Genomic DNA, 23,871 nt, shown 5'->3' on the forward strand with positions numbered 1-23,871 from the left:
AAAATGCCAACTTCCAACGATAAGCGCAGAATCGCTCACCGACCACCCAAAACTCGATTCGAACATACACCCAAGTTCATAATCATCATACAAACCAATCAGAACCTTCAAATTCCGATTCCAAGGTCGTTTACTAAAAGTTTTTGCTTAAGTCAAACTTTGCCACCTTATGTCACTACCATGGAACTAAGTGTTTTACATTCAACCCGAACCCTTCCAAAATTCCAACCAACCGACCCAACAAGTCATAAACCAGGAAAAACACATACAGAAAGTCTCAAATAGGAGGAACATGGTTCTAAAAAGTAAAACAACCGATCATATCATTACACCAACCTCCAAAGTAGGCGGTTACAAATTTTCAGCAGTTGATCAGTGAGTCCCGCTTCATTCTCGAGTTTGACCAAGTCTAGTTGTCGTTTGCTAGAGTATTACAGATGTCACACACTCGTAAAGGTTTTGTAGACTTATGATGTACATGTTGTCATTCATATCTAGATGTTCTGATTGTATACAGGTGATGATTATCCGTATGGGTTGTGGTCTTGTAGGCCTATGTATATACATCTTTTGGGTTGGTGGTACATCGACATTGTCATACTCTATGTTTCTTCAGATTATCAAATACCACATGTTTCTATATGCATCATGTTCATAGGTCTTATAGGTGGGTTCGCTCGATAAAGTAAGGCATCGGGTGCCTGTCCGTCTCCCAGACTTGAGGCGTGACTATATATATATATATATATATGTCAGATCTTTTTGAATTCAAGTATGTTTACGTAATAACATTGATTTTCGGTGTTTTGATTATTGTTGTATTTTTTCATGCCAATTGCTTTACAACAATCCTTTCTTCTTGTATATATAAAATATTTTCACTAATTAAATTTATCATATAAATAATTGGCTGAATCATTTAATATATTGCAAATCAATTAAGGATATATTACATAAAAATCATCTTATCTTATTGGACCAATAACAATTTGTAATTAGCACACCTCCAGCTAAGACTCTTTTCGCTATTTGTTGGGTTGTGTTGAAAATTCCTACGTTGCCCACCTAACAGTCCGTTCGTATCTGGTCTCTCCTTCCTAAGTAGCAGTCCAACTAGGTGATAATTTGGAGTCGGTGGTTATATAACGCTTTAATAGGTCTCTCCCATCTTATCTGGATCCGTCCTTTGCTTTGTTTTGCTCCGATCAAATGGCAATGATTGCCGTGAAACTCTTTGTTGGTCTTCTGTTATTCCTATGTCTTCTCTCTCCTCTCACTTCCGCTGAATCCACCGATTTCGAGTACTGCAGTGAGTTTTTCCTTATCAGTCCTTTGACTTTCTTTCTGTACAATATGCAACCCGAATTTTGTTGATTTAGTTTTACCAATGTAGATTTTGTGGGATTTTTATTTTTTATTTTGTGATTGTCTGTTGAATCTGTTTGGTAGATACCCATTTGCGTTTTTCAATTTTAGGGTTTTCTTTTCCTTTTTTTTCTTTTTGTATTTTTTACTCTCTGATTTTTGGTGATTTGTTGAGTTAATATTCTTTGCTAAAGTTGGAAGCTTGCACAAGCTTTGTTTTATTGTCTTTTTCACTCTTGGAGGAAGTCCATCTTGCGGATTTAAGTTTGTTAGAAATTCTTTCTCTTTTTGAAAATAAAATTTATTAGATATTTACAAACTACATGACAAGCTATAAGTTGTACTTCACGAAAAACCTGCTATAAGTGGTAATTTTGTACATACTGCTAAATGATCACAATAATCACTCTGTAGTATAAGTAGTAACTTTGAAAAAAAAACAAAGATCGCTGTCACACCTCAAGTATTTAACTCAAGGTGTATAGAATTAACTTCTAGATTTTAAAACAATATTTTTGTATTAAGAAGATATTTTTTCCAGTGAAATTGAGCATTTTAGTAGTGACGAAAATATTCTTCTGGGAAACATTGAGGAAACTTTATTATAGATAATTCTGATATTATGGCAACTGATGAAATTATTTTTTGGTTTTAGATAAAAAGGCCAACTACGATGTTAAGGTCAGTGGAATTGATATAACACCCTATCCAGTCAGCGGAGGTAAAAAGACCACATTCAGTATCAGTGCATCCACAGGTAATGAATTAATTGCAAATTTTATCTTTTTTCCCCCTCTTGTCATATTAATGTAAAGTAAGTAATTGAGCTGATAAGCTAATTTACCTGCTACCTAATGATTTGCTGGTTTTATTGCCTACTCGCAATAATGTGCTAAATGATTGGATGTATGTCTTGCTTACAATTGGGAGTTTGTGTTTGTGTGGAAGTAAGGGCGTCGTGTGTGGAAATTGCAGTTTTATATCCTAACTTAAAGTTGGAAAAGGAAATAGTACAAGGCAACCAAATTTTATGTTATGGCTGGAGATGATATTACGTCAATTACACTTGTTGTAAAAAAAAAGTTACTTTTATAAAAAATGATGTGAATATTTGCAATGATGTTGGGATTCTTACTTTTCATTTGTGTTATTTTTTCATTTGCTTTTGTCCTTCATCTTCTGGGAAGTGTTGACGAACAAGGCCTAGGACAACATGTATATTGGTCCTGGAAAGTCATTACAACTTGTGTGTATTGATACTTGTGAGTAATGTAAATTCTCTTCACTTAGCATTTTGCTAAGAGACGCAATGCACGAACTAATAGGGTTGTGCTGCAATTCCCGAGTACGATGAATTCTTTTCCTTGTCTACAAGCTGGATTGAATTCTTATCAAACTCGTCGAACCGTTAGCTAGTTCATTAAAGAAGCATATGAAGTTCTTTAGCAAATGGCCTACTTGTGACCTAAGTTGCTCCGACATGGCAGTTTAGGTGCCGTACCCGTGTCAACATGACACTAGTATGGGATCCGTACCGGATCTGGTCAAATAATATTGGGTCTTTGACCACGGCGGTCGGAAAAATTCGAGACGAGATACAATTTTGATTTCCGAAATCAGAACCAAAACTAGGGTTAATTTGAAGAAAATAGCATGCCTTATCTAGCAAATCATTCCTTTACTTATCTACAACTTGAAAATTAAAAAGAAATTCACACTTTACAAGCTATACATAAGTATTTCACAAAGTTTCTCATAATTTAGAGATATTTTTTTATTTTTATTTTTTTGAATTATTTTTAACCAGATCCCCGCATCTATATCTGTACTAGGATCCGTATTCCCGAATCTTAGAATTTACATATCGAAGGATCCGACCTCTAGATCCGCACCCATGTCAGAGCAACTTAGCTTGTGACCCACCTAACTACAACTATAACTTTTTTATTTATTCAATAAATTTTGTATTTGGGAAGGTGAGCAGAGGTTCACAAACAGAAAAATAAAACTATGGAAAATGTGCAACCCACTGTCGTTTACATGTAGGGTTAGTTTGGGCAGTTACACAGTTTTGTACTGCAAGCCCATAGACTTTTAGCCTTGTCAAATATGGTGAAGGTTTTGGTCCATCACAAGCTGAGGTGGATGGCCTAAAGCTGCAAGTGTTGCCTTTTAAATTACGGGAATGATCTTTGTCCAAATGGCCTTGTCCAAATAGCCTTCAAACACAACGGAAAAACTACAGTGCCCTTCACTTGTTTTAGGCGGGATTAACTTTAAATTCTCTCTAAACATTTCCCTCCAAAATTAAACTTTCCTTCCAAAGATTAATTAAATAAAACTTGCATAGATTAGAGTGCAAATCAAGTACGCTAGATGATAATAATTGCGTGTGCGTTTTGCATAAAAAATTTCATCCACATTATATTCATCTATTCGGAACCTTGTCACCTTCCATTATCTCTTTATCCAAAATACAAACATTACCATTATTTCTTCATCCATAATACAAACGCTACCTTTTCCTCCAAATTTTAGTTCTTTATTAGTTTCAGAAAATGGAAGGAGACCATAGCGAAGGATTTCCTAATGCTATGGTTGTGAAGCTAATCATGTATGATCTATTTGGGCTCAGTGATGACGATAGTATGTTTAACAATGATGAAACATTAGATCCATCAAATGATGAAAATGAGGATATAGGAACGAGAAGGGACTCTGGGAAAGACATACAAATTGTTGAATGTAAATATGATGCAGATCAAGGCCCTATGCTAGGTATGAGGTTTTTAAACATAGATTTTTTGTATGAGTTTTATAAGGAACATGCTAGATTGAAAGGGTTTAATATCATAAAGAGATCAGTGCGAAATGACGGGAATAATGTGCTACATGCGATAAAAGGGGGAAAAGCTAAAGAGTCCAGGATTGATAAGTAGACTCCTCGTTGTCCAGCTAGGGTTAACGCTACGTTGGGATTTAATGGACTTTGGCATGTGACCCTGGCGGTTCTATTTCATATACATGAATTGAACCCTGAAATGTCTAGACTTGTGGCTGGACACAAGATTTTATCAAGAGGTTTGATGAGAATATTGGAAGCTAATCATAGAGTAGGTGTTCCAGTTGCTAAAAATATTAGATCACACCAAGCTCGTGTTGGCGGACCTGACAAATTAGGATGTTTGCCGGAGGATTGCGTAATTACATTAACAGTACTAGGAGGTTGAGAATGGTTGCAACTAATGCGTAGTCTATCAGAAAGGTTTTTCTTGAAATGCAAATGAAAAGTGAGGACTTCTTCCATTTGACGGATAATGATAGTCAAGGGAAATTAAGGAATGTAATCTGGGTTCATCCTTAATGTAAGGCCGCTTACTAGGAATTTCATGTTTTGGTCAGATACGAAATATCTTGTCAACAAACATCAGATGTCGTTTGCTTCATTTGTGGGCGTTAATCACCATTGCCAATGTTGTGCATTAATATCTCATGAGAACGTATATACTTCCTGTTGGTTGTTCTCGAGCTGGATTTATGCAATGGGAGGGGTGCACCCCATGTGTATATTGACCAATGTGAAAGTATCAAGACAACAATTAGTGAAGTCATGCCTAACATTGTCCCTCGTTTATGCATATGATGTATCTTTGCAAGATACCTAAGAAATTCAGTCGTCTTGCTAATTATAGTGGATCTAAGGACGCGTTTATATCTCTTGCAAGACAACTTAACTAGAGAGGAATTGAAGGGAGATAGGCAGAATTCAAAACAAGTCATGGAATGGGAAGGAATAATTGGTTGATCAAGTTGTACCAAGAAGGCATAGTTGGGTGCCCGTTTATCTAAGACATTTCTTTTGGGCCGGAATGAAGTCAACGTAGAAGAGCGAGGCAATGCACGCGTTCTTTGATGTATATGTAAATGGCAGGAGCACACTATATCTTTGATGGATATAGTCCATGGCTTCATCGAGCATCAATCGAAGGGTGTGTAGTTCCCTGGCCTTTTGATCAAAGGAGGCTTGGTTATCTCTTCTCGGTGGTATTTTGTTTTGTGAAAGAAAATTTAGAAAATGGCTTTTGAATATGAGGGGAAGGTGAGGGGTGTGGTCTGACTTAAGTAAAAAAAAGGCTCGACTATAATGATGTCAATTAATTTGAAGACTGTTAATGGCATTGGATGGTTAAAAGGTGCCGTTGAAATAAATGTGGTGGTTTGATTGCATGGGCAAGTTGCTTCATAACGTGTATGAGAGGTTTATTATTCTTTCACATAATTATTATTCACACAGAATAAGCTTAAATTTCAAATTTTAGACCCTTAATATGCAATAGATGAAACCCATTTCCATCACATCAGTCATTTGTAATAATTATGTATTATAAGAAAACGCAAATTTCTGCATAGAAAACAAATTATGCAAGTAACATTAACATTGATATAATTTGGACAATACATGAACACACAAGAAGCAAGAAAAAAAAAGACAGTGATTACTGCACATAGGCTATCTTTGATTAAGGGAAAAAATAAAGGAGAAGTACTAAATTAAAAAACCACCAGCACTCTCTGATCTAATCGATCTCAACCGGATTCTCGGATGTATCTTCATCATTCAGCAATTCCTCTGGAAATTCACCGCCGAGGATTATAACCCTAAAGAAGACATGCTCATCATGAATTTGAAGTATTTCAAACGCAAGACCATCCCCTCCACCAGATTGCTATCTTCAATTAACAAATTTCATTTCTTATTCATCATTTTCTTTGTTCCACTGTTCAAACTCATGCTCTAAGATTTTCCTTGACATAATAAAGTAGCAGGCGCTGCAACATCTAGAAGATGTTGATAAATTTTTTGCGGCAGGTTCTGTTTAAATATAGCAAAAATGTTAATAAACTAAAAAGCTTAATAGGCAGAACACTACAAAAGTAGGGGTCCATACGTAGGCATCGAGAGTGACGTAGGACTTGGTGAAAATAAGTTTGAAATGTGATTTATACCGAGTTAGAGATGATCCAAAAATAGCAGTGAGGATATTCCTTCACCATCCACGATATCTATGGACTTGAGATAATTTTGGGGAAACTGGGGGTGACCAGGAGGAATATTGGCCGCCATTAGTCCTACGTTACCTGAGTTTCCCCAAGATTATCCCGAGTCTATAAATGTTAATTTTTTGAAAGTAACATTTTGGTTCGTTTGCCTTTGGATTTTATGTTTTTCTTTTTCTTTTTCAAAGAACCTCTAGGTTTGCTAGATCAGCCCGATTAAGGTATTTCTCCTTTGTTTCTCTGTAGCAAAATAAGACTTCATAGTTATTTGAAGTTAAACCCCTTCCTTGGATGTAGCAATGAAATTAGTTTGGAAAAGCTTCACTCTTCATCGTCTTTTGATGAAAGAATTAAATTTCGGACGAACTGGTAGAGATGCTTACATTCTCTTGACTGTGTAATGAGCATTATCATGTTACTGAAGTTTCTCGTCGATATACCTTAAGATTGGTGGTTGTAGTTCTTTCTTATCAGCAAGAATATTTGCTTTTGAAATCAACTTTACATTCCCCAAAGTGTTAATAAAAGTTTAAGATACTGTGATTGAAGATAATTGGAGGCAAAAATTTCTGTTTTCCAGAACACTGTTTTTTAGAAGACTGGCATAGATCAGTAGTCTAACGACAATATGTAGCATGGTTGGACTCGGTCGTTATAGATGGAACATGGATAACATAAAGGAAAACATTTTAAAATTTAAAGGGGGGTTTACCTGCACCTGGTCACTGTGCTTTGCTGTAAATGACCTTGCTTAGCTGTTACATGAGGTGATTTTATTATTCTGTTTGAGCTTGAGAAGTTGTTGCAAAAAGAACTGAACTTCATTTTCGCCTCATAAATCCAACCTCGAAAATCCAAACTTGTGCTTAGCAAGGCCTTAAATTCAAGGAACCAGTATCTTGTTTCTTGGTTGGTTCTTCGGACCTGTGCGCATTATTGAGAGATCCTATTCTTTATGTTAAGCAAGCAGTCCAACTCTCATGTTCTGATGATAAATCAATCACATTTATATGTTATCATTCTGATGTTTGATGGCAAATTTTATGTCTTTCCTGTGGTTGGTTCATCGTATCTAACGATCTTGCTTATGTATTGGCAGCGCCCACCATTTATAAACTATGAATTGTTTGCGAACAGACATAAACACTACGCTTAATTATCTTTAGCTGCATTGGGTTCACTTTTCGTCTTCATGCAGTATATGGCTCTGCAATTGCTTCTTAAGTGGCAATTGCTTTCATATGACCAGTGGACTCTGACATAGTCTACTAGGTTTTCTCAACCCTTTGTGGACAAAAAAAAGAAGTTTAACAATGTGCTAGAAGTATCTTTTGACTAGAAGATTGAGTTGTCCTTGCAGGTAAGAATCTCACTGGAGGAAAGCTGGTGATTGATGTCAACTATTTGTTCTTCCATGTCCACCACGAGGCCATCGACCTTTGTAAAGAGACATCTTGCCCAGCTTCCGGTGATTTCGTGATTTCCCACTCACAAGAGTTGCCTGGATTTACTCCACCTGTGAGTCAACTTTCCGATTCAGTTTTGAACTATCCATCTTAATATCAATTTGCTATTTTCATTCTGCATAAATTTTCTAAAAAGCTTAGCCGTCTCTGCATTTCATGAGCTGCTTTGTCCTTACAAGTCTTCAAACCATAATATTATGTGCCTCTTGTGGGAAAGTAGTGGGGTCTACTTCCTGATGCTGTAAAGCTATGGGTATGGACTAGTGGTAAGAGTACATTGCATGTTGTGCGGGTTAGGCGCACGTCATGGGTCGGTGTGCCTACGGCATTGGGGATTTTTTGGTTATCAAAAAAAAAAAAAAAGAACTTACGGCTTGAGGAGTACAGCCTTCACATTTGGTTCTCTTTTTGCTTGGCATTTTTGTAGATTTTCTTGCTTTTTGGTTCTGTTATTACCCTTCATCTTTTCGGAGGGAAAGCCTTTTAGAAAGTAGAGCACATCAAAGGCCAGTCTAATACAATTTCTTTTTGAAACAATAAAAACCAGCCAAATATATTGTATGAAGATGCTTTTTCCAATTGCATTTACAGGTCTACTTGAATTTTACTCAATTATTCAGAAGATGCTTTTTCCGATTGCATCTACTTGATATTTATCGATGTTTCAGATGCTGATTTATTTATCATTATAACTTGTCTTTGTTTGGTTTTCCGGGTTTGAATTGGAAGAAAATCCTGTACTGCCGCCTTTAAACGTACTTAATGGTGTTTTTCTTTTTCCTTTTTAAAATTTAGGGATCATACACTCTTACAATGAAGATGGTGGATGACAAGAATCAGCCACTGTCCTGCATAAGTTTTGGCTTCAGCATTGGGTTTATAGCCGAGTCCCAGGCGTTAGCAGCAGATAGCTAGGTGGTCCAAGGACCTAGTAAAAAATAATGGTTTTTCAATATTGTAATCAAGTGTCTTAAAGGAGTCTCTCCAAACTTTTGCTGTTTCTGCTTTAATGTATAAATACTTGTATTATCTGGTTTATGGCTTTTTCTTGTACATCTTGATACAGTAATATCAGTGTTGCTGGTTTTCTCAGAAATTCAAGAACAGTCTGTTTCTTTATCCTCAGTAATACTGCTTATTTAAGCCAGAAGGGGTTATTTGTGTTGCATGATTGAGAATCTGCAGCAATTAGTAAGAGACCGAAACACACCTATTTGGTGGATCAGAGGTCTATTGAGGGGATCAAAGTGCATATTGTGGCCTACGCCTAACACTTGAACTGCCAGGTTCATCAAAGTGCATGAGTGGGACCTTTTAGACCACGCCCGCACAATGCACATGAATTTTTATGTGCGCACTTTGAATACCTGAGTGAAAATGCCAAACATGGAACTTGTTCCTCCTCTGTCCCACTTTATGTGATGCGTTAAAAAGGAATGACACGTATTTCTTTTCGAAAACTATTTAATTTTAATACTTTTATTTTATCCTTAATGACATGACTTGTTGAATTATATTTTATATAAATGTTACATTCTTTTATCGACTCCAAAGGCAGTTGCTTTTTCTAATCGAGATTGGTTTGATCTACGTCTGTTCTAATGAAACCTAAACTCTCATTACCCTGCCTATATGGTAGACAATGCCTACTAGTGGATGGTTGTACGAGAGACGATCTCTATTCTCATCCTTTGGATGCTCGTTCAGGGGGGGCCCGGGTTCTGTAGTTTTGAGACTAAAAGTTTTCTACTTTTCAACTATAATAATTTCCTTTCCGAGAGAAGAATATCCAAAGAAGTTGTTGATGGTGTTTTATAGTTAGCTTGTCGAATCAACATCATGATATGTAGGGGCTTGCTTTTTGACTTGTTGAGACAGGTCATGCTCAACATAAAAAAGGTTGAGTCACTGTTGTTACTTTATATCCTCCAAACTCTCTAACCGATAAAAAAGAAGTTGCTTTGCACACATTGTGATTGCATTATTGCGAGTGGCACACCCTTGTCCCCCTCCTGAATTTGGTCACGTAACCTTCTACTTAGTGTTATCATTGACGGAAATAAGATTTTTGCAAAAGAGAAATTACGAAAAAGTTAAGTGATGCATAAAATAATAATTTACTTAGCTACACGGTTAATTTTTCGATGATTAGCCGTACTTGAACAACGGTGGCTCCGTCACTGGTTGTTACCTCCATTTCCATTGTGAAATTATCTATGCTTAAACCGATCATAAAAGCCCACGTCTGCTGTTTTATATGGCAAAATTACTGAGAAGTCCTTCACATATAGAGATTGTCATATCAATGTGCACTCATCTCTCAGTTAAATTGAAACCAGCTGTTGAACATGTTCTTTTTTCTACGTATTTTTATCAATTTACTAGTCATCATTCAGTAGTTCAAAAAGCTACTAACAAATAGTCTTTTGTGCATTGCTTTTTAACCACTGGAAAAGAAAAATCAACAAGAGAAAAGTCCCTATCCACCCCCCTTTGATCAATTATACCTTCAAAATTTGGGTGTGGACAAAAGTATTAGTCCAACTCTTTCTTTGTGGAAACTAGTAGCTAAATCAGTCTACAAGGGAAACAAACAAGGAAAAGAAAAGGTACAGGGGAAATGAAAAGCATGAAGGGAGGAATTCTAAGGAAAATCAAGTCCATTCCATCATTAACTTCGTTGAAACACAACCTAGTTTTCCAAGTAAATCGTCCAATCCAATACTTCCAAAGTCACCTAACAGCAAACGAAGAACATGACAATGACATCCCTCCTGAGATGTTTTGTCAAAACAATAGTTCTGATCTTGCAAAGGATGTCCGAAAAGGAAAACTCCATACCAACCAAAGTTCAAAGGACATGATGTCTACCACAGATAACAGTAAAATGGAAAACACTTCAACATGGGAGACTCATTCTTGTACAACTGTTCCATTGTCTGAGCATGAAGTACAAATCTTAACATCTACTCCTCAAACTCTACCAGAATATTCAGATACCATGGAGAAAAGTAACTCCAAAGACGAGGAAAACAGAGTCTTGGAACTCTCACCACTGTCTAATTTCGAAGAGAAGTGTCCACCGGGAGGAAGTGACAAAGTAATTTTCTACACAACAAGTCTAAGAGGGATCAGGAAAACGTTCGAGGACTGCAACATAATCCGGTTTCTGCTAGAAAGCTTTCGAGTTGTCTACTACGAGAGAGATGTATCGATGCACGTTGAATACAGAGAGGAGTTGTGGAAGATTCTTGATGGAAGAGTAGTCCCTCCAAGAATATTTATTAGAGGCAGGGACATTGGTGGAGCTGATGAAGTTGTAGGATTGCATGAACAAGGAATATTAAAGAAACTTTTACATGGGATTCCTTTACTTCCTTTAACTTCTCCATGTAAAGGGTGTTGTGGGATTAGGTTTGTTTTGTGTTTCAATTGCCATGGAAGCTGCAAAATTACTGATTCAGAAGGGAAAGCTAATGAATTTCCAAGTCGATGCCCCGAATGTAACGAAAATGGACTGATCAAGTGCCCAATTTGTAGCTAATTATTGGCCATGTTCTTGTAAATATGTTATCTTATGGGAAGATGTATTATGTTTATGATTAACTTAGAATCATTAATGCAAGGGTTTAAACATATTGATCTTATTCCTATTATCACTTGATTAGTTTCAGGCCTTGAGGTTTTTTCTCCTTCCCATTTCACTGATAGGCTAGGACTTTTCATGGTTGGGACTTCAAATGCTCTTTCCAATGTCAAGATATTCAGAGTAACGTAACCTGCTTAGATTTGAAATGTCATTATGTTTTTATATCGAGGGGGTTCTGCTTCAGACTTACATAAAGTTGTGAGCTATGCGAACACTAAAGATTCTTACACTATTTTGGCAAACATCTCCTGTTACACTAGAAGAGCTCAGGTATTTCCGGTTTTAGCTAATTTGATACATTTCATGGAGAATATTTTTGGTAACACTAATGTTCGGGTCTATTTGTATGCATATGACTATTCTATTGTGTACATGGTAGACTACTACTTCACACCCGTATATATATTGATCGGGTAACTCTGTCCTATATAAACTTAGCATTTTTTTTAATTCTTAGACATGCCAATGAAGCCACCCCCACCACCCAACTCATGGAGCTCATCACCAACTATGGCTCCCCAACACACTTCGCCAGGGAAGAAGAACAGGTTGTACCACTCTTACAACAGTTCCTTCTAGAGGAGCTATAGCGATTGGACCCCCCCCTCCAACACCACCAGGGACATTGCGTACAAGCACATTGCAGGAAAGCATTCTCGATCAAGTTCTCCAGAACATCACAATAACGGAGCTCCTGATAATCACCTTGCCCCAAAACTCAGAAAGAAAATTTCTCCTCAGTGTGCCACCTTTGGTAATGAAGATGACCATAAACATGAAAATCTACCCCGTGGATCCACTATCTTACTCCATTGTGATGGTTCCAACTATGAGGGAGCAAGCACCCCCTCAAGAAGACCTCAACTATTAACGACTGTATCTTGCTCTGACCCCTACGAGGGCCCATCAAGAGAGATCAACCCAAAACAACCCCCTAATGAAGATACTGTTATGGAACTGTAAGAGAGAAAATGGGGTGGATTTCAGGAGGAACCTTAGAGTAGTCTTATCATGGAACAACCCCACTATGGTCTGTCTCACTGGAAAAAAAATGAAAGAAGCAGCACACGAGGCTCTAATAGTGGAATTAGGTCTTACCAACATGCTACACGTGGATGCTATTGGCTATTTAGGGATGATCATGTTGTGGAGAGAACATGAAGTTGCATAGGTGGACCGCATCGCCGCCACAAACCAGGAAACACATGCAAATGTCCACGTAAGCCCCTCAAGTCAGCCTGGATTCTATCTCTAGTCTATGCTAGTACTAGTTTTAGTAATAGGAAAATGCTCTGGGACAATCTAGAGCAAATCTCGGCATCCCATGCACATCCCTGGATCATTTGTGGGGATTTTAATGAAATTACCTTTGCCACAGATAAATTTTGGGGAGACATTATTAATAATAATCGAGCCAATGCGGTACTAGATTGCCTCCATAATATAAACATGGTTGATCTAGGTTTCACCGGCTCAAGATTCACATGGTCAAACCTAAGAAGTACTAGGAAAATTTAATTCTAGAAAGATTAGACCATTTCTATGCAAACCCCGCGTGCTTAGTATGCACCCTGACTCTACGATCAATCATCTCCCTAGAACCCATTCAGACCATTGCCCTCTCTTATTAAGTCTCTCAAAAACAACTAGGCTCAATAAATTATTTAGGCTGGAAACCATGTGGTTCAACCATTAGATTTCATTAATATTGTTAATCATCACTGGCAGTACTCCTTATACAATTATGCACTAATTAATTTTACCAAACACATCAAAGAGTGGAATAAAACTACTTTTGAAAATATTTTCCAAACAAAAAAGTGCTCGTTGCCAGACTAGCGGGCCTCCAAAAAATGGACCCCGCCACGAAATCTTTCTTCCACCAAAATCTAGAAAACAACCTACATGACCAATACAATGTTATTTAAAAAATGAAGAAGATTTTGGAAACTAAAATATCGTGTTCTCTGGCTAAATGAGGGCGACGTTAACACTAAATTCTTCCACGCTTCTACTATCCAACGAAGAAGAAGAAATAGAATTCCAGGCTTAAATGACTCTGTAGGTAACTGGACCTACGATCACAATGAAATAACCACCATTATCCTAAACCACTACAATGTTATTTACTCAATTGAGCTTACTTCCAACATCAATGCAACCCACGAACACTATGAATACGCATTGTTGAAAGAGGATAGGGCCATCTATCTAGATCCATCTCTGGAATAGAAGTCAATCCAAGCAATTAGATCTTTCAAACCCCTTAAAGCCCTAGACCAGATTGGCTTTATCCAATTTTCTTTCAAAAACAATGGAATGCCACTTAAAGTGCTGTCCTGCAAACATGTAAAGATGCTTTTGACTCTGCTACCATACCACGCGATCTAAATACCAACTTTATCACTCTCATCTCAAAAGTCAAGAACCCTGAGCACATTTCTCAATACGGGACTATAAGTCTTTGCAACACCGTTTATAAAACCATTACCAAAATAATAATGAATAAGATCCACCCCTTCCTCAAACACCTAATTAGTACCAACCAGTACAGTTTCCTGCCAGGTAGAAGGGCTGTAGATAATGCCATCATAGTGCAAGAAGCAATCCACTCCTTCAAACGCACGGCAGGCCGTACGGGCAACATGATGCTCAAGCTAGACCACGAAAAACCATTTGACAGGCTTGAATGTTCTTTCATCCGCAAATCTCTCCATAACTTAGGATTCCCTGCAAATCTTATCAACCTAATCATGAATTATATCTCATCCTCTACCATCTCCATCATGATTAGTGGAAAATCAACAAAATTCTTTGAACCTTCGAGAGGTATACACCAAGGAGACCCCCTGTCTATACACCTTTATCATTTGTATGTAGTCTCTATCTCACCAAAATGACCAAGCAACAACCAATGGAGATTGGACGCCAGTTAAGATCAGTAGATCTGGACCACCACTCTCGTACCTCCTTTTTGCAGACGATCTTGTATTATTCTCACGAGTTGACATTCATAATGCTAGCACTATTATAAATATATTCAACAATCTGCATAGCCAGTCGGGGAAAAAATAAATTTCTCCAAATCCAAAGTATTTTTCTCGATATGTGTGCCCATTAACACTCAAGATTATTTGATTAGAGCACTAAACATTTGCAAATCCAATAATTTTGGAAAATACCTTGGTTTCCACCTAACAAATAACTTTCCAAAAGGCAAGGATTACCAATTTATAATCGATAAAATGAACAATAAACGTTCTTGTAGGAAAGCAAAAACTCTAAACATGGCAGGAAGAACTATTTTGATACACTCATTACTGGCCACTATACCTAACTACTGCATGCAAAACAACCTATTACCAACATCCACTCCTAAAACACTAGGAGGACTGGGTCTATATAAAACTGTTGATAAGAATTATGCTACGCTAGCAGGGTTCCTTTGGCGATTCCATAAGAGTGCAAATTCCTTATGGGCTAAAATACTTCAAGCAAAATATGTTCAACATAGACATACATGAACATACCAGGTCAAGCCAACTAATTTATACACATAGAAAAGTATGACCAAGGCCACCGACCTCTTCCAAATAGGGCTCTTCTAGAACATAAGGGATGGCTTAACTATCAACCACTGGAACGACAACTGGCTCCCAAACAATAGCTATCTGCGCCATACGATTCCGGGGCCCCTACAACACATGGAAGAACAACTAACTGTATCCTCAATCATCCCAACCCACTTGTATTTTCTAGGAAGATTATCCTTCTCCCTACCTCCTACGACTGTTCAATTAATAAACCACACCATCTTCCCATTCTCCACCAACAAGCCCGACCAATCTTTCTGGAACCAAACACTCCTTGGCAATTTTACTACCAAATCAGCATATATGCTACAACTCCAGATCACCAACCAACTGCCATCACCACATATGTCACTTACTCTTGGATTTGGCACTTCAACAGCTTGAACAAATACAAATTCTTCTTGTGGCTACTTCTGCACCACAAACTCCCTACTAGAGACTTTCTGTACCAGAGAAAAATCCTTCAATCACGCTTCTGTCAATTCTGCCCAAATACTGTACAAGACATAAACCACATATTATTTAGATGCAAGCACTCCTGCCATTTATGGTCTTTATTCAACTTATGCATACCCCCAATCACACAACCTTGTCAACTGGATAATGGAGAAGTCCTCAAAAACAATACCATCAAAACACCAAATGCCTCCTTCACAGCACCATGCTCCATCATAATGCCATTCATCCTCTAGAATATTTGGATTAATAGAAATTCAAATCTATTTAAGCAAACCTGAGTCCCTACGTGCAACAAAAAAATCATGCTTCAAGTAGCTGAATACCTCTCACTCACTCAGGCCACAACATCCCCAAAATCATGACTGCAAATACGTTGATGGCATATGGATTATGGGCTTTACGCAAAAAGCGACTGCAAATTCTACAATACATACGGAGCTACTTGCACTACTTGCTGGACTGGAACTATCTTTCACAAAATATCTCCAATTATAGTGAAAACAGATTCACAGGTATTATGTAATTTATTTAAGATTCAACAAACTCGATTCTCACATCTCCTTAATGATTGCAGTTTTCTTCTTGCTACTGTTGGATCGGAGGCTATAAACCACATTTATAGGGAAGGAAAATCTGTGGCTGACGCTCCGTCAAAGTATGGACGTACCGTGCTATCAATAACGATGGAGGAAGACAACATAACCTACTGGGAATTTCCACCGGCCTTTGTTGCTTTTAATAAAGACAGATTGGGAATAATTGCTATGCGGTCTATTCCTATGTTATGTAATAACAATAACTAGACCTTTTAGTTTTCTTAATATAAATTATTCCTTTCCTTAGGAAAAAAAAGTTGCTCAAAGTGATATTGGCAAAGTAATCTTCTGCAGAATCTCCTTCCAGGAGTTTGTACCATTTGCCTCGATAGTTGTATCTTGCTGCGGCATTATAAATATTGTTCTCAATCATCTAAATATTGATATAAATGATATTAAGTATGTAAGTTTTATATATATATATGTAAATTTATTTTGCAATGAATTTTAACATGTAAGAGCAAGTTAGTAATCAATTTTACTTGTTTACCAATTATCAAGAGATTACATGTAACTACCTAACACGTGAACTAATTAATTGTTTAAATATTTTCTATGTTGCAAGTGCATGAACTACTTAAACGCATTTCGATTTACGTTTTATACCTTGAGTCCAGACAGTATAAAGTGGACTACTCTCTGAATCGACTAGACCAGTGCGGTGTAAATTCTCCTAATTGATTTTCCATCTTAACCATTAGAAAAATGATCAGCAAATACAAGTAATAAAATGAAGGTAATAAAGATTGATCATCTTCCCTCTAACATTTAGATGCTAAGATTTGAAAACATGGAAGTTCTGCGCATCTATTAATTTTATCAAGTGGTAATGGGCTCCATCCCGTTAATAGCTTTAAATATGTTAATGAGTCTATAACCAACAATGTTAGAACAATTTCATGTCTGTTATTTTAGGATTAGCACCTGACACAAGAGGAGGGGTAATGTAACGACCCGATCAGTCGTTTTGAGCTTTAGCGCGCCATTCAATGGTTTAAGGCTTTGATTAGCTTCACTTCATGTATTATGACTTGTATATGGGGTGGAATTGGATTTCGGGAAGTTCGGATCGGATGGGAAATTCTCAATTCGTAAGCTTTAAGCTGGAAGAGTTGAGCAAGGTTTGACTTTTGAGTAAACAACCTCAGAATTGGGAGTTGAAGGTACCAACAGGTTCATATAATGATTTCGGAGTTGGGCGTGTGTTCGGGTTGAGTATCGGGTGGTCCAGAAGCATTTCAGTGCGTATTATGGAAAGTTGGTGTTTTGAAAGTTTAAGAATTTCCTAAGTTTGGTTGGAAGTAGGTTTTGATGTTATCGATACCCGTTTGGGTTTTTGAGCCTTGGAATAGGTTCGTATCGTAATTTGTGACTCGTACATAAAGTTTAGCATCATTCTAAAATGTTTAAGTGTGTCTCGGACTCGTTCGGCGAAGTTTGAATGTTGGAAAGTTGAAAGAAGGATTTTGATCATCGATTCGTAGTTTTGATTTTGCTTGATATGATTTTACGCTTCGACTAAGTTTGTACTATGTTTTAGGACGTGTTGGTATGTTTGAATGGGGTCCCGGGGGCCTTGGGTTTGATTCGGATTGAAATCGGAGTGAGAATTGGACTTATGCAAGTTCTAGTGGCAGCAGATATGGTGTAACCACATCTACGAGGATTTGGCCACAGGTGTGGAGCCACAAAAGCGACCGAGGGGGTCGCAGAAGCGGTTCTAGGTGAGCTGGGTAGTGGCCACAAGTGTGAGATTATTTTCGCATCTGCGGGCTCGCAGATGCGTATTTGTTTCCGCAAAAGCAGAAATGAACTGGACGGGCTGGAGTCGCAGAAGAGGAAGGACTCCGCAGGTGTAAGTGCAAAGGCACGAGATTTTGATTGTAGAAACGGTCCTGTAGGAGAGAATTGTGAGCTGTAGGTGTGCTGGGTCAAAGTTTTATGAACTTTTGCAACTGCGATGGTTTGTCCGCAAGTGCGGCGCCGCAGGTGCGGCATTTTGGTTCGCAGATGCGAGGAACGCTTTGCAGACCCTATTTATTTGAGGGTTGAGTATTTCATTCATATGCTCTAGAGTTACCTATTTGGTCAGTATGATTTGGCAGGTGGAATTGGTATGGCGGGGCCTTATCCTAACCTTTATGACATTTATGTATTCTTAGAGGCTTGTAGACAGATGTCATGTATATGAATATTTGTATGGCCTTGTCGGCCTATGTTTTGAGTATACAAATGATCATGTCGGTCCTTATTGGCCCGTATGTCACATATATACGTTTCTATATTATGTTGGGTTATCCTATGTCTAGTATTCCCTTATGTTTTATTTTGGTTATCTCATGACGAACCTTTTTGCCCATTTACCCATGATAGTACGATAATAAAGATATGTTACATTGATACTCTGGTGAGTAAGGTACCGGGTGCCCGTCGTGGCCCTTCGGTTTGGGTCGTGACAGAAGTGAGCTATCAAGCTCAGATTTCGGGCGACTTTGGAGTGCCATTTTCATCATTTAACATGAGGTAAGTGATTCCCACTTATTACGAGTTAAAAACATGGTTTATATATGGAATTAAACATCAAAATTTATGAAAATTGTGGGATTTTAAGAAAAAACCTAGAATTTGGTATTTTTGGATTTTAATCACGAAATTGAACATGGAATTAGGAATAAATTATATATTTGAGTTCGTGGTGTCGTGGGAAATATTTATCTTTAAAACTTTTCGGGATCCGGGCACGTGGGCTCGAGGGTTGACTTTGTTGACTTTTCGAGCGGGTTCGGTAATGGTTATAAATTAATTAATTATGAGTGTTGATGTATATTCTTATGGGCTTGCATGTTGTTTGACAAGTTTCGGACCGTTTGGCTTTGAATTGAGGTGTTAAAGAGGCATTGAAGCTGGTTATTGAAATTTTTGAACGAGGTAATCCCCTATCTAACCCTGTGAGGGGAAAAATACCTCCTAGGTGATATATTTAATATGTGTTACTTGTTGTGGGGGCTACGTACGCATGAGGTAAAGATAGTCCATACACAACTAGATTTATGTTATATCCGGGTAGACGTAGGCCTTTATTATGCTATTACTTGCACTATTAAACTCAATTTGCTAGTTTAAATTGCTTGAATTAATAAGTAAGAATCTGGTTAAATAGTATGTTAAATTAGGCTTCATTACCTAGAGATTTGACAGATTGTTAATCTTTGATGGGAATTTATATATTTTTATGGGTATACCTTGAATTTATAAATACTTAATTCACTGAATCGGGCCAAACACCTCGGCTGTTACATCTCGCGTTTTTCGTACATTAAAATTTCGTCTCTAGTTAATTGATTTAGACTCGGAGGGTGAGATCATCTTGACGTTAATGTATACACACTATTTATAACAAGCGATAAATAAGTGTTATTAAGGATAAAGGATGCACAAATTAGAGAAAACGAGTTTCGTTGAAAATGGTCAATTTGGGATAAAATACGGATCAAGTAATAATACCCAATAATTATAAACTAGTACCATTCAAGGTACCATATGACCACGGTAGTATTATATATAAAGTATATATGAAGTATTTTAAAAACAAATAGAATTTTAAGTAATTTGTGATAATTTTTAAATTATACGGATAATTGATTAATTATCGGGTAACAGGACATTACCCGGTTAATTAATAAGGGGATAAAAAATTTACAAAATAACCCACCCCTACTCCCCATGTGGCAGTGTGCCACCATATGACTCATAGTCACATGTGTTGCATGACAAGTAACGTGTAAAGTTACTACAAGACTCATTAGGATGGGTCATTTTAATAGGAAGGCTTTATTGACTTAAGATAAGTATTGAACATAGGTATAACATGTAATCCTTTCTGAAAATGCCAAACTAGAAACAGAAACTTTAAAACCAACTTCAGAAAAACGTTGGGAAAGAATTTAGCTAAAATCCATTTTTTGGATAGCTTAAATCCATTCTTTGAATTCACAAAACAATAGAAGCAGAAGCAAACTTTCAAAATTCAACATTTGGGATTAAATCCGTTTTTTCTTTTAGTATACAAGAACGTTAGAAACAGAACAAGTTCGTTCCAATTTAAAGGAATCCAGTATAAATTTCGTTCTAAACTTTCGCAGAACATGTAAGTTAAGGCTAAGCTTTTCTTTCATTTTAGCATGATATCGTTGTTACACAAGTTTGATAACGAGGCATAAAGAAAAATTCGTATCCTGGAATTTACATATATTTTGCTAGTCTCGCAAATTACATATATTTTTCTAGTTTTGTAAGTTACTATATTCTTCTTATCGGGACTGCATATTCAGTTGAGTATTTCCTTCTTCCGGTCAAAAGAGTAGAGAGTTTACATATATACAATATTAAAAAGATTTTCATTACCATCGAGCTATAATAGATGGGCAGGCCTCTATTGGGCAACCTCTGATCAGATGGTAAGTTATATACCGAGACTGGTATGACCGAGCGCCTATGAGCGAGCCTAATTGGTCGAGATATAAAGCCTAGTATGGCCGAGTGCTTATGAGCGAACGTACTACGACAGAGAAATTATATATATATATACCGAGCCTTATAGGGCCGAACATCTATTTTACTCACTATATTGAGAGTTGAGTCAGTATCAGCAGATGAGCATATCTTCAGATTTTCTTTGACTCCTAGTTGTTTCTAGTTATTATATTATCAGTTCAGTTTCAGCTTCAGTATATTGCCTTACATACTCGGTACATTATTTCATACTGACGTCCCTTTCTGGGGGCGCTGCATTTCATACGTGTAGGTTCAGACAGACAAACGGGTAGACTTCTTCAGTAGGTGTTGCCCGAGTTTAGCTTTATCGATAATCTCCCCTTCTTTCGGAGTTGCCGGGTCTAGTAGTTTGGTGTATCTCTTATGTATATATATGTAGATAGGTTATGGGTAGGTCGGGGCCCTGTTCCGATCACAGTACATGTATCAGTAGAGGCTTATAGACATATCCTGTCGGTTAGTGCAGTATGTTGGGCTTGTAGGCCCTGTACGTATATTTTGTTAGCCTGTCAGTTGTAGTAATTATAACGGCCTTGCCGGCCCAACTTTATGTCGACATTAGTCAGTGTTAGTTTCCATTTTGTTTTTATATTTTGCATCGCATATTATCTTGTAATGTGGCCCATAGCCAAAGTATGACATTACATGTTCAGAGTCTCTTAGTCGCAAGTGGTATGCAAGGATAGGTAAGGCACTGGGTGCCGGTTTCACCCCCAGGCTCGGGGCGTGACAAAAGTGGTATCAGAGCAGTTATGTCCTAGGGAGTCTACAAGCCGTGTCTAGTAGGGTTTTGTTTATAAATGTGTGGTGCACCATATTATATAAGTAGGGGACTACAGGGCATTTAGGAGTTGATTACCCTTTTTTCTAATCTAAATCGTGCCGTAGCACTGAGTTATAGGAAATTTGAGTTAAACTTACGTGTTGATATTTGTATGCACAAATGACGGTAACTAGAAAGGCTACGACTAGCTAGAGGAGAGAAACAACAGTAGGTGAGGGGAGTAGCAGGGTACCCCCAGCCGATGGGGCCCTATCGGAGTCGCAGGGAGAGACCCCTACCCAGCGATTACCGAATCCTCCGGCACCTGAGGAGATTCCTAGGGAGACTGCACATCCAGTTCCTCCTCCGCTTCCATCAGATCAGGACTTGAGGAGTGCGGTGCATTTGTTGGTACAGTTGGTAGCTACCCAACAACAGGCTAGGGCATCCGCTAGTGCAGGACCTTTTAAGGGAATTGGGAGTTCAAGGGTCCGAGAGTTTATTGCTTTGAATCCCCCAGAGTTCATGGGGACAGATCAGAGGGAGGACCCGCAGGATTTCATAGATCAGCTTCACAGGATCTTTCGGGTTATGCATGCCACGGAGAAAGAGGCAGTTGAGTTAGCAGCTTTTCGACTCCGAGATATAGCCATCCTTTGGTATGAGGGATGGGAAAGGTCTAGGGGACGTGATGCACCTCCTGCTATTTGGGAGAATTTTTCAGATGCCTTCATTGACTAGTACTTACTGCGAGAGATCCGACAGTCCCAACTCGATCATTTTCTATCCCTCAAGCAAGGCAATATGAGTGTTCGAGAGTATAATCTCCGTTTTGACTCATTGGCCAGATATGCACCATCCATAGTTGCTACTATGCGGGACATGATCCACAGGTTTATACCAGGGTTGGCCCCAGAGTTAACCGGGGCATGTGCCACCGCTGCATTATAGGATAATATAGATATCTCCCGGATTCAGGAATTTGCCTAGAATATAGAGAGGGGTAGGCATCGGCAGCAGAGTACGGAGAGGACTGAGTCAGGGCAGCATAAAAGGATGAGATTTGGCAGGTCTTAGGAGTAGTCTCAGGGTAGTTACAGGCCCCAGTACTTCGAACGGCCACTTAGACCTCTGCCACCTCAGCTACCGGGTTACAAGTATGTCTGCTTTACTCAGTCAGGACCAGGTGAGAGCTCCCAAGCATCAAGTTTGCAGTAACAACGAGGTTCGAGGCAGACATGGCCAGTTTCGCCGCGGTGTGCCATTTGCGGTAGAGGACATTTGGGCCAATGCCGAGCCAGTTCCGATGCTTGTTATACATGTGGACATCTAGGGCATATGATGTGAGATTGCCCAAATAGAGATTCTAGGGGTATGGCGCAACCAGCAAATTCAATAATAGGATCAGGTATGTCCGTGCGTCCTTCAGGGCATGAGTCTTAGTCTTCGACTGGTAGAGGTCGAGGTAGAGGTAGTGGGTCCAGTTCAGGTGGTAACCAGAATCGTATCTATGCACTAGCAGGTCAACAGGACCAAGAGTCCTCACCAGACATTGTGACAGGCATGGTGACCATTTGTTCTCACGATGTTTATACCTTGATAGACCCGGGATCTACTTTATCATGTATTACCCCATTTGTCGCGAGCAAATTTGGTATAGTGCCTTAAATACTTAGTGATCCTTTTGTGGTATCTACACCGATCGAAGAATCGATTATCACTAGAAGTGTTTACCGAGGTTGTACGATATTAGTTTGTGGTCGTCAGACCTCAGCCGACATAGTTGAACTAGAGATGTTGGATTTTGATGCTATCATGGGCATGGACTGGTTTGCAGCTTTGTTATGCCATAGTTGATTGTCGAGCAAAGACAACTAGATTTCATTTTCCGGGTGAGCCAGTCCTTGAATGGGTAGGTAATACAGCGACACCCAGAGGCAGGTTTATTTCCTATCTGAAGGCGAGGAAAATGATCGCAAAAGGGTGCATTTATCATATTGTGCGAGTTAAAGATGCAGATGCTGAGATACCTATACTTCAGTCTATTCCAGTAGTAAAGGAGTACATGGATGTATTTCCAGATGACTTCCAGGTATTCCTCCAGAGTGAGAGATTGATTTTGGCATTAATTTGCTTCTGGGAATGCAACCAATATACATCCCTCCGTATAGAATGACACCTGCCAAATTGAAGGAATTGAAGGAGCAGTTAAAAGATTTACTAGAGAAAGGTTTCATTAGACCTAGTACCTCACCGTGGGGTGCACCGGTATTATTTGTATGAAAGAAAGATGACTCGCTGAGGATGTGTATCGATTATAGGCAACTGAACAAGGTAACTATCAAGAATAAATATCCACTTCCAAGGA

The 23,871-nt window shown here is 38.3% G+C and overlaps 2 protein-coding genes across 2 annotated transcripts; both read left to right on the plus strand.

The window, feature by feature from the left end:
- Positions 1 to 995: 995 nt before the first annotated feature.
- Positions 996 to 8,985, plus strand: LOC107780549 (uncharacterized). The gene is made up of 4 exons (XM_016601101.2): positions 996 to 1,309; positions 2,021 to 2,122; positions 7,784 to 7,941; positions 8,685 to 8,985. Exons 1-4 carry the CDS (start codon positions 1,210 to 1,212, stop codon positions 8,802 to 8,804), a joined length of 480 nt encoding a protein of 159 aa, XP_016456587.1. The 5' UTR covers positions 996 to 1,209; the 3' UTR covers positions 8,805 to 8,985.
- Positions 8,986 to 10,243: 1,258 nt separating this feature from the next.
- Positions 10,244 to 11,501, plus strand: LOC107780550 (uncharacterized protein At5g39865-like). The gene has a single exon (XM_016601102.2). The coding sequence runs from the start codon at positions 10,510 to 10,512 to the stop codon at positions 11,431 to 11,433; it is 924 nt and encodes a 307-aa protein (XP_016456588.1). The 5' UTR covers positions 10,244 to 10,509; the 3' UTR covers positions 11,434 to 11,501.
- The last annotated feature ends 12,370 nt before the right edge of the window (positions 11,502 to 23,871 follow it).

This window comes from Nicotiana tabacum, chromosome 22 (assembly GCF_000715075.1).
Source record: "Nicotiana tabacum cultivar K326 chromosome 22, ASM71507v2, whole genome shotgun sequence".
Taxonomy (NCBI): domain Eukaryota; kingdom Viridiplantae; phylum Streptophyta; class Magnoliopsida; order Solanales; family Solanaceae; genus Nicotiana; species Nicotiana tabacum.

What these genes read in the sequence shown, in the direction of transcription:
- LOC107780549 (XM_016601101.2), top strand. Translation starts at nt 1,210, where the DNA reads ATGGCAATGATTGCCGTGAAACTCTTTGTTGGTCTTCTGTTATTCCTA. An exon ending in CACCGATTTCGAGTACTGCA is followed by an intron (nt 1,310 to 2,020) that starts GTGAGTTTTTCC and finishes TTTTGGTTTTAG; the next exon opens with ATAAAAAGGCCAACTACGAT. An exon ending in CAGTATCAGTGCATCCACAG is followed by an intron (nt 2,123 to 7,783) that starts GTAATGAATTAA and finishes TTGTCCTTGCAG; the next exon opens with GTAAGAATCTCACTGGAGGA.
- LOC107780550 (XM_016601102.2), top strand. Translation starts at nt 10,510, where the DNA reads ATGAAAAGCATGAAGGGAGGAATTCTAAGGAAAATCAAGTCCATTCCA.